We start from the raw sequence: 11,588 nt of genomic DNA on the forward strand, positions 1-11,588 counted from the left end.
TGCATGTAAATAATCTATGTTTATCCCGCTTTTAGGTACGTACTGTGTATATATATATACACGATATGAGAAGGCGGTCCATTTTGATAATGGCAGTGGATGGGGACACACCGCAAATCATTGGCCTAACCAAGGAAGCAAGATAAACTGGAAAGAAGAGAAAGATATAGAAAGAATATATTCTAATAGTACTACTGGTAGTGATGATATGAGGTTTTAGTTAGTTTTCCATTTTATTACTCAGTGTATTAACTTAAAATACTTGTACATAAAGTATGCAGTAATAATGTAGTAGCTATCGACTCTGTCTGTGCTTTATAAGGTGTCTGTTTATGATTTATACTGGGAAAGCTGCTGTTCATTCCCAGATAGAAATTTATACTAATTGCTAGGGAGGGTTTTTTTCTTAGTAAACCCATAAATAATAAGAAACCTAGATGCCACTTCAGGGTAAGATTAACGTGTCTGCAGTGGGGTCCAAAAGTCTGACATCACGTTGAAAATCTTTTTTTTTTTTTTTTTTTTAAATTGGAAATAAACAGAAACTTTTAGAATTTTGAAATATTTTAAACAAAAAAGTAAATGTTCAATATCTTGAATATTTAATATTCAAGATTCTGCGATATTTCTAGGTTCCTATTTAAATTTTAGCAAATTTGTGATGTTAACTGCTTTGTATAAAAGGTCAGATTTTTCTTCATGCCTAATCTCTTCTATTGAAGCTTGTGTTCAGACACTCCGATGGATTTGATCTAAAATGTATCATAAGGTTTTGCACAAACTTATCAGTATTGTAGTTGCTCATATCACCATGATCTATGATTTTGATGGCGACTGCCACCATACCACCCACAGTTTGCATGCCTGCAATGTCACCAGGCAGCAGAGATTGGACAAGAGCCATGTGAAACATAGAACACACTTCACCTAAAGCTTTAACATATTAATACCTCAATGTACAGCTCTGCAGTATCTTTGTGCTCTGGCAGTGAACACAGAGTAGTTGTTTCCTCTCCTGTTCCTTTTCCCTTTACTGTATTGCGTAAAATGTTGACGTTTTGTAAATTAAGGAAGATTTTAGTTTGTTGTTACATGCATCTATTAAACTTATTTATCATCAACAAGTACACTTTAATCCAGAGAGGAAGAAAAACAAAGTCTTGGGCCAAGGTTCTCAAAGTGGATTCTCAAAGATTATCATTAGAGTGATATCTCAAGAGCGAGTGGTGAAATTGTTTCACAGTAACCAGCAGATGAACTGATTAGATTTTGGAATTGATCCAAACAGGGTCAGGGTCACAGCAAAACAAATATCTGAAATAGTTTTCCTTCAATAGCTTCCTTCCTGTTTATCATACAGAGCTGTAACTTACACTTCATGTTCAGGAACTCAAAGCTCGTTTTCTGACCATCAGTCCATCAGGACTAGGCTATTCTTCTTAGTGCAATCTCTCAAAAATAAGTGGGTAAATGTAGGATTTGTGTGGACTTATCCTCACTACCACCAGATGAGCTGATTACATTTAGGCATTGATCCAAACATGGCCACAGTATAAGGAATTTGAGGCATACAAATTACTACCGAGATGGACTAGACATGTTGGCACTGAAAGCTTCCTCGCTGATGCTGTTGGCATCGAGTTCTGCTTGTTGGTGAAAATCACGGCCCGCCATTATCAAAATTGCTATATTTATTATTAAGTTCTTTAGCCTCTTTTATTGATGAACTGAATTTAATTGGTGTAGTCCAAACTTCAACAGCAAAATATCACATAGGCCTTTACATAATAAATATATCAACTTGAATCAAATGTCAGTTTTCATAACAATGTGTTCTGTGAGTGGAAAGCTCAGAAATAAAAGAAATCCATGGCTCAAATGTATCACCAACATTACTGTAGACATTTAAATAATGATATTTGAATAGTAAATTAATCTGTACTGAAGCAGTCCTTGGAATTTCTATGCTATAGTTAATGGTCCCTGACTGCTAAAGAAACAAATGAAACGACAGAGGTTTTGTGTGGATGTGGTTTAAGGTATCCACTGAGCTGGAATCATTGCTTTCTGAGCACATCTGCTCCAGATGATGTGAGAACATCTTCACACTAGTGCCCTGTGCTCTTCTTTAAAACTACTGAACAGCATTGTTATCCAAGACAAAACGGCTCTGTCAAAGCAGCATGAAGTACAGTTCTTTCAGAATGCACACACACTTCTCTCGCTGATTCACTGGAATTACTCGAAGGTTGCCCACATAAGGACTCTTGTGATAATTAATTCCTTTTCATATCATTGTGTCTCTGTAGGGAGGCAACAACGCAGGACACACAGTTGTGGTGGATTCTGTAGAGTATGACTTTCACCTTTTACCTAGTGGCATTATCAACCCTAATGTCACAGCCTTTATTGGTAAGTATTACAACTTTTTTTTTTTTTTTAACTACAGACATAGAATTGTAATGCAAGAATTTTTTCTGTTAGACTTGAGCCATACCCTGGACCAAATCATGCAGCATGGAGCAGTTCCAGATTTATCTGCATCGATCCTATTTCGCTAATGGTTCTCTGAATAATGTGTCAGCAACTCCCGTGTTCGAGAAGGAGTAATGACGTGATGCACAGCGAACCATTTAACTTTTAAATAGCAACGTATTTCATCATGCTTATTCTTGAAAAAAGTATGTTGGTTTCAGACAGCACTTAGCAGCTCCTAATTTGTGCATGCAAGAGATATAAACATATCCTCCTGAAGTGCTCTTTGCATTATCATGTCCACTGTACAGTCCTGTGCATTACTAGAGGGTTCGTTCTCCTAAATGTGTTTCTACCTATTGCTACGCTATACTCATTATCTGGAGTAACGCATCACTCATCTCTCACCACAGGTAATGGCGTAGTGATTCACCTTCCCGGCCTCTTCGAGGAGGCTGAGAAAAATGAGCGGAAGGGTAAAGGTGTGTTCGAGTATGCACAAAACACAAACGCCGTAGTCCTAGGCACGTCTCAGCGTGTGTCTGAGACCATTAACCAAAATCTTACTGTGTGTGATTCCAGGTCTGGAGGGCTGGGAGAAGCGGCTCGTCATTTCTGACCGCGCCCATATTGGTATGTACAGCTTCTGTCTCTCAGGATCCATCATTATCAGGAATGTTTTGTTTTAGATTGATCGAATGTAATACAATTTGCACTAAAAGTTCTCACCTGCTTTCCTTCAATGCCCACATGTATAAAATAAGCTTATTAACACTTTCAGAATGTATAAAGAAAACCAGATTTTATTTGTGTCTACGTTTCAAATGTACTTAATGTAGTAAGTTCTGTGATGTGCATTTTAAAAGTTTTGCATCTATTCACACAGTCGTACATTCTCAAGGCAGGTTAGTGGTAATTAATAGCGCGGTGGAATAAACAATTTAGCTAAAGTTTATAATGCTAACTCAGATAATGTAGCAGGAGTAGTAGTCATCTACACACTCTCTGTCCACAGTGTTTGATTTCCATCAAGCTGTGGATGGAGTTCAAGAACAGGAGAGGCAGCAGCAAGCTGGCAAAAAGTAAGCTCTGTTTCTCCCAAAAATGCAAAGACTAAAGAAATCTTTTGTTTCTTATCGTTTATCTTCTCCCAGTTTGCTGCAACAACACTTTGCTGGGTGAATTAGCTACAAGATAAATCATCTCTTTTTATGCCTTTGTTAGAAACTTACCTAGTTGTTTTAAAGCATGTGAGAGTCTTAAGCCTGGCTCATTCTGTCTTTCCAGTTTAGGAACAACGAAAAAGGGTATCGGCCCTGTCTACTCAGCAAAGGCTGCCAGGAGTGGCCTCAGAATATGTGACCTTTTGTCTGACTTTGAGCAATTCACAGAGAGGTGAGGGCGTCTCTTAACTGACTCTATTCACAGATCCATATATAATGGTAATAGACTGTACAAACTGGTTTATAAATGTAGTGTGTTTAACAACCATTGTGAGATATAATACGCTCTATTGTTGTCTGAGATCGTCTTAACCCATTCTTCAAATGTCAGTCTGAATCTACCATTAAATCTTTAGGATGTAATATCATAGACTTTGTTTCTTTTTGTCTTTGTGTCTTTGAGTTGTGTTAAAATTTCGCATCAGTAATTCTCAAGTCAAAGCTACGGATCCTGATTCATAGCTTTGGCCTACTTCTGTCCAATTTACATTACTCTTCCAGTTTAATTGAAATATATAATTTGTTATATGACCTAACAAATGAACTAACAAAGCTACGACAAAATAAAAAGATAGTTTAAGACATTTTAAGAAAACTTTGTTCCAGTTTGGTGTATTTATAATTTTTCTTGCCTTGGTCCTTGTCATTTATAGGTATAAAAACTTGGCCTCACAGTACAAGTCTATGTACCCGTCACTGGAGATAGATATTGATGGGGAGCTAGAGAAACTTAAGGTGAGCTGCCGATTCTCAGATCCTAATTTACTCAGCCGGCCTTGAGTTCCTGAGTGCAAGGCTTCTGTCTGACCATTTTTGGCCTCTAGCCATAGCCTTAGCCTTGTGATATAGACTTGGCCTGCTTTGTGGATTTCTAATAATGGTATGAAACACTGAAAACATTAGTGCTGTAATCACACAATTGTCATCCATTGTCGATGATACTGCATAGTTACAGTTATTAAAATATAAATTTAATATACGATCTAATTTAAAGAAAGCCTTTGACATACGTACAGTTTAGCAAAATCCATGTGTAAGGTGTGATACCAGCAAGCCTGTCTTAACCACCATTTCCACATATGAGCTTACTTAGAGAGCAATATGTTTCTTTTCTGTCAGGCATATGTGGAACGAATAAAACCCATGGTAAGAGATGGCGTGTTCTTCATGTACGAGGCTCTGCACGGTGCATCTAAAAAGATACTGGTGGAAGGTGCCAATGCTGCCCTGCTGGACATTGACTTTGGTAAGTCGCCTAGGCTGAAACGACAAGTAAACTCTGCAGGAATTTGGGAGGGACAAGTACAGCTCATTCCATTCCCGACCACGTGCAAGTGAAAGAACATGTATTTTACTCACCAGCCAATATCAAGCATTTCCTTTTGAAAACTTGCTGGAAAGTCACCTCACATTAGCAGGTGAGTCTTTCACAGATCAAGGTCTATGGCTAATGTATCTGGAGTCCTGGAACCCAAATGCCACTCTGCATGTTCATTTTGAACCCTGGTCACTTTCAGCATGTTTACTATTTTGTTAAAATGTATGTTTAACCACAACACTGCTAATTTGTGAATAGAATCGTGTTTACCAGATTGGCTAGGGGCTCAGGAATATGCTAAGCATTGTAATGAAACAGGTTTGTACTGTATATTAGAAGGCACATTTGTTGGGCTTTAACATCTTTTTGCTTTGCAAATGGTACATGAATGATAAAGCAACTCTTAGAAGAGAATATTTAAAACGATTACTCTTTCCACCTGCTGGAAGAAAACGATGTACAGAACAGCTTCACTGTATTTCTGGAGCTGCACTTCTAAAAAATTAATAAAATGTAGATCACTTTATTTTGTTCAGGGTGTGTATGTTACTTTTCAAATAGCACAGTTGTTTTGTCCTTGAGGTGCTAATAAATGAGTGAAGTCAGCATATCTGTGACATTTTATTCCCATGTTTTGAAACCAAAGTGAGAGATGAAGAACTGACTCAGTGAGACATTGAATGAAGAAACTGACTTGGTTAGTGTAAAAGATTCCCCAGTATGATGCACTTTAAGTAGTGATACTATTTTATCTTTTCAGGAACGTACCCTTTTGTAACCTCGTCCAACTGTACAGTGGGTGGGGTGTGTACGGGCCTGGGCATGCCACCTCAGAATGTGGGGGAGGTCTATGGCGTTGTCAAGGCCTACACCACCCGAGTGGGCATCGGAGCATTCCCGTCTGAACAGAATAATGTAAGCAGCTCCTTTTGCTCAGACCTCTTATTGCACTAGTGTTACATTGTTCAGTTAATTGTATAAGCTCCCTCTCTGAGCATTCATCACCTGTAATGTCAGAAGAGCAGGAAGACACACCTGACATCATGGTGTGCAATTTCAGCATTGAAGTTGGCTTGGAAGTTTTCTTTTGAATTTCTCTATGATACAGAGCAACCAGGAATAAGAGTTCACTGTGTACACACATACCTGTGTTATCTCAGCTTGAGCTAGACATCCAGCTGCATTATTACTGAGTGTGATGTAATCCAAAGATTCAGGAGATGAACCTCTTCTGCATTGCGTAACAGCTTATAGACAGCTTATAGACAGTTCCTCCTGCTTTAATAGTTCCACAGTTCCACAGTAAACGAACCACTCTTACATTTTCTAGTCTGTTTTTTAAGTGTTTGGCAGCGCCATCTAGTGGAGAATACAAGTATTGGGGGAAAAATTATTTGCTTTCATACACCTTGTATGTTGATTAGAACAAATCCTGACTGAAATCTGTGTGAATGATATCGTGTAGTGACAATCAGTGCTAAAGTGTACTGGTTTACCCTACCCCTGCTTTTTAAGGAAATTGGAGAGCTGCTTCAGACAAGAGGGAAGGAGGTGGGCGTAACCACAGGCCGCAAGAGGAGATGCGGCTGGCTTGATCTGGTGCTTGTCAAATATGCCCACATGATTAATGGCTTCACTGCGTGAGTTTGCATCTCACCCTCTTTCACTTTTTACTTTCAGATACTGTTTATGCTTCTAAAGTTTAAAAGCTCATAAAATATGAACAATTTCTTGTGAATATTATTTTATTCAGTACCTTTGCAAAAGATTGCTGTACCTGTATAATTACTGGTACAGTTCTGTTGTAACAAAAACAGTATTTTTGTTTTCTAAGCTGTCTGACTGTTCAAACGTGCATCCTCTATAGATTGGCTCTAACCAAATTAGACATCCTGGACGTCTTCTCCGAAATCAAAGTTGGTGTGGGGTATAAAGTGGACAATGAATTCATACCGTATTTCCCAGGTGAGCAGGCAAACACACATAATCTTTTTCACAAATATAACTCAATTACATGCTTTCATGCATACATGGCCAAACGTTTGTGGACACCTGACCATCACACCCATATGTGGATCTTCCCCAAACTGTTGCCACAAAGTTGGAAGCACACAATTGTACAGGATGTCTTTGTGTGTCGTAGCATTACAGTTTCCCTTCACTAGCACTAAGGGGCCCAAACCTGTTTCAGCATGACAGTGTCCCTGTGCACAAAGCGACAGTGTAGAGGAACGTCAGTGTTCTACACAGAGCCCTGACCTCAATCCCAGCGAACATCTTTGGGATGAACTGGAATGCAGACTGCGCCCCAGGCCTCCTCGCTCGACATCAGTGCCTGATCTCACTGAATGGTTACAAATCCCCACAGCTATGCTCCAAAATCTGTTGGAAGAATGGAGGTTATTTTAACAGCAAAGGGGGACTAAATCTGGAATGAGATGTTTAAAAAGCACATACTGGTGTGAAGGTCAGGTGTCCACAAACTTTTGGCCATATAGGGTATATACAGGTGAGTGCAATTACCCTTAGGACAACAAAAAGACAAAGAAATTATATTTACAGCAACAGGACATTTACTGTGTTAGAATAGTCATTCATTTTCAAACAAAAAAGGATAAAATAGTGCGCATTGTATTTAATAGTGAACAAAAAACAATGCTATTGGTTCATATATGTGCATTTCCCTTATTAAATGTCATATAAGTATTCTAAAATAACTTGTTTGTTGATCATTAGCCTTCATCCTCTTTCATATCCACTGACAGCCTCTGGATCCTCTTCACTCTAAATTATCTGATCTTACTCTGCCAGATATCATTCACTGCTTTCTTTCACTCAGGTCTGGAGACTGTGAGGGTTATAGCAAAACTTCGATTTCTTTCTATTGGTGATTTTTCTGCTGATTTGCCTCATGTTTTGGATTGTCATGTTGCAAGATATTACATTTTTAATAAAATAGAATTCACATTTCTGTACAAACGAGGGATAGGCAAACCTTTGCACTCGTGTGTACAGTATTCAGTATTACACTGTTTTGAATAAAATCTGGGTGTTTAGTGGTTCAGCTGGGCTGCCGAAAACACAGCTATCACACTCTAGTGTGGGCTACAACAGTGGGACCAGAGACTCTTGAAATTATTTAGTATTTGCCCTTTTCCAAGCGAACATTAGTATGGTTAGGTTGCGGTGAGAATTCAACTCACTGTTCCACTCGCATTTATATTGTGGAAAACCAAACTAGACCACATAAAAACTGACTAAGAGGTGAGAAAGCATCCTTAAGAACTTAAATGCTTTCATGCAGTGTCCTCTAGAGTGATTGGCACCCCATATAAAAATGAGCAAAATATATAAAAAGAATAACACGTGCAATAAGTGATATTTTAAGTGCAAACAAACAGTGGATTCCTTCTTCTTTACAGCATGATACTCTCAAGCAAATCCTGTATTTAATGTCATGTCCTATAATGTTTTTCTTTATGATTGGTTTTGTCAAAATGTACTGGAAAACCATAAAGATGCCTAAAAGACTTCGTTTTGCCAGCAAATCAGGAGGTGTTACATAAGGTCGAGGTCCAGTATGAGACTTTGCCTGGCTGGAACAGCGACACCTCAGCTGCTAGGACCTTCGAGGAGCTTCCGGAAAATGCACAGAAATACGTTCGTTTCATTGAGGAGTACCTTAAGGTGCCTGGTAAGAGATTTTGCTCTTCTAATTTCAGTAGTTATACAGTTAGGTTTCTGATAACCACCGTTAATTGCTATTAATGGTTTGAATACCTTTATTAATTGTCTTTAATTTCATAGTGTCAACATTTTAGCACATAGGCATAACAAAAGCACACTTACTAACTCTTTCCTTATCTGGGCCAGTGAAATGGATCGGTGTTGGCAAGTCAAGAGAGTCAATGATCCAGCTGTTTTAAGGGGCTGTTTGGCTGTGTGGTACTATCCAAGCCCTCTGACTCAGCACAATGCTCTGGGCTTATCAGTGGGCTTACCTGATGGAGTCAGAGAAAGGATCCAGCCTCTCACCTCTCTACTCACTGCAATTTCTCATAAAAAAAAAAAACACCAACATGGATTCTTTCTTCTTCACTATATGATACTCTGCTCAAGAACTATCTCATAGTTTTCACAAGTTTCTTTGGAGGTCACTGTAGGACGCCATAGTGGAAAGTCCGTTGGTCTTTAGGGAACAAACTCTTTAACCTCTCATGAGCAACTGTTGGTCATTTTAAAGTAGGATTTCTGAAATGGACCTTTATCTATCCTTATGGGTCTCCTGTGTCTTTTGTTCTTCGTGTCTAGTTTGCTTTTAATGAGTATTTAGAGCAGCATCACGTCTTTCAACTGAACATATATGCAGACTGAGTGGTTAATATAGATTCAAAACCTGAATGTAGGCCCTGATTTATACTAGTATAATTAATTTATTTCTAGATTTAGTGTCTCAAGGAGGCAAAACAACTAACGTTGATTAGTTTTAACAGAGTTTTGAACATTTTCTTAACCAAATGCTAAGTAATTTAAGATTTATATTATTGTGCCACTGGCCAGTTAGCAGTATTTCAGTTTGGCCTCAATTTTGATTACCCTATTGGAGTGTCTTTGACATGGCTATAGCCCTTTTTTCATTATTCCCATTCAGACAAATGTAATATGATGTAAATGTAAATGTACACATTTCTCTGTGAAACACTATTTGTCAATGTTCACGTATAGTTGACAGAGCATACATCCTATTTGTCTTTGCACTGATGTGTACTTCCTGCATTTAAGTATTTAATTTGAAGTTAGCCACCCTAATCAGAGGAGACACACATACATACACACACACACACACACACACACAAAGTTGTTTAGTAGTACCGAATGATAATTTTTTTCACTTTTTCAAGTATATGTTTACTATTAAAATGTGTGATATTGACATTTACCCATTTGTGGAAAGTGTAAGCATGGAAATGTAAACCTATTTACTTCTTTCTAACTTTAAACTTGTAGTGTTGCACATGTATACCACAACCCAGACAGGTTTGTCAGTTAGTTGGCACTTGTCAGGCCAACTTCATTCATGACTTGAATGTATTTTTAATATTGAGACACACCTAGTTCAACTCTCAGGATATTCTGGTGGTTATAACTGTATATTTTAATTCTAATCTGTTAATTGTTGTATGGTTTGACTGCTTGTCTCTTGTCACTTTTTGGGGTGTGAGTAAATATTTAACAAATTATTCTTCAATCTACCAACTATATATATATATTTTTTTTTTTTTGCCAAAATGTAGCGATACTGCATTGCATAACTCTAAATCAGCCCATGATTTTTTGCATTTTAATTTAATTTAGCCCCACAGCATTTTGGAGTACCATGGAGTAGAAAGTACTTTAGAAAAAAGACTCTCGTGGTCAGTTTTGTAATTGTAATTGAGTATGTGTTCAGACACCATGTAGTGTTCTTCTGGAAAATGAGAAGTTGATTAAGATTGTGGCCAGTAAAAGAATTTTGGATAACACTTCCTATGCAGCTTGATTTTATAATAGAGTAAATGTATTGTTAGTTTTGTGTGTGCCACAATTCATTATGTGTGGAATAAGACATTGCAACTGCTCAAAAATATATTAACTTGCTCCTGAAGAACACAACTGCAAGAGCATTAAATGGCTTGGGAGTCCAGGAGAGCATGATTGGCCCTGCTCTATGGGTGTGTAATACACATTTGCAGTGTATTATGGATACAAGCTTTTAGGAAGTGTTATTGAATTGAAGTTCATGTTCGGGGTCGCCTTTTCTTTTTTTAGTCCCTGTTATAACACTGGGCTGCATTTGGACATAGAACTGAATGTTTCATAGAACTGAATGTTTCATCATTTTTGCTGCTCATCCCAGTAAGTCTCTAGGTGCTTACTGTTGATTATCCCTTTAAATTAACTATAATTCACTGTAATTTAAATCTGTAGATGCACATATTCTTGCTCTCAGAAATAATAGCTCCTATTGTAGCTTTCTCTTTCTCTCTGTCATGTTTATTTATATGCTCTGATACGCATCTTTCACACTGCCTTCATCAGTGAGGAAAGTGTGCCTTGACAATAAGTTCTTTTAAGTCAGAACCAGGTACATAATATGTGGATGGTTAGAAATTGAGATATTTAAATCAGATAGGTGTGTTTACCAATAAAATATTTTAATACACACTCTTACACATTTTATATGTAATGATTTAAATCCTCTTAGAATCTTTGGATGCTTGTAAAGTTCCCTGATTCCCTTAACAACAACATTTTTACATGGCCAAGGGCATTAATAATTAATTATTTATTTAATCACTTGCCAACTGTGTTCATGGTGTAGGCTTTAAATCTCTAATGCATTTTTCATGCTCTTTTATGAATTGGAAATAGAAAGCCCTGTTGTCCTGTCTCTAGTATAGTCCTTGGCTACTGAGGAGATTTCCCCTTTTGTATCGTTCCCTACCGTATCATTGCTTCTTCTGATCATTCGGCTAATGTGAGAAAGACAGGACTGTCAGATCACAAACCACTTTGCTAAGCTTTAAAATAAT

At 37.7% G+C, this 11,588-nt stretch overlaps 1 protein-coding gene across 2 annotated transcripts in view; it reads left to right on the plus strand.

Annotated features, from left to right (window-relative positions):
* adss2 (adenylosuccinate synthase 2) overlaps positions 1 to 11,226 on the plus strand; it is a 28,739-nt gene extending 17,513 nt beyond the window's left edge. Inside the window, exons 2-13 of one of the 2 annotated variants that reach the window (XM_026937214.3) lie at positions 2,310 to 2,412; positions 2,889 to 2,957; positions 3,058 to 3,108; positions 3,491 to 3,557; positions 3,763 to 3,870; positions 4,352 to 4,433; positions 4,818 to 4,944; positions 5,777 to 5,931; positions 6,532 to 6,656; positions 6,884 to 6,981; positions 8,561 to 8,710; positions 8,890 to 11,226. In XM_026937214.3, the coding sequence (XP_026793015.1) occupies positions 2,310 to 2,412; positions 2,889 to 2,957; positions 3,058 to 3,108; positions 3,491 to 3,557; positions 3,763 to 3,870; positions 4,352 to 4,433; positions 4,818 to 4,944; positions 5,777 to 5,931; positions 6,532 to 6,656; positions 6,884 to 6,981; positions 8,561 to 8,710; positions 8,890 to 8,942 (1,188 nt within the window). In that variant the 3' untranslated portion in view covers positions 8,943 to 11,226. Of the gene's footprint in view, positions 1 to 2,309; positions 2,413 to 2,888; positions 2,958 to 3,057; positions 3,109 to 3,490; positions 3,558 to 3,762; positions 3,871 to 4,351; positions 4,434 to 4,817; positions 4,945 to 5,776; positions 5,932 to 6,531; positions 6,657 to 6,883; positions 6,982 to 8,534; positions 8,711 to 8,889 lie in introns of those variants that run through there. The other variant, XM_053232437.1, reaches the window with a different exon arrangement.
* Positions 11,227 to 11,588: the final 362 nt, after the last annotated feature.

Source organism: Pangasianodon hypophthalmus, chromosome 3 (genome assembly GCF_027358585.1).
Source record: "Pangasianodon hypophthalmus isolate fPanHyp1 chromosome 3, fPanHyp1.pri, whole genome shotgun sequence".
NCBI lineage: Eukaryota > Metazoa > Chordata > Actinopteri > Siluriformes > Pangasiidae > Pangasianodon > Pangasianodon hypophthalmus.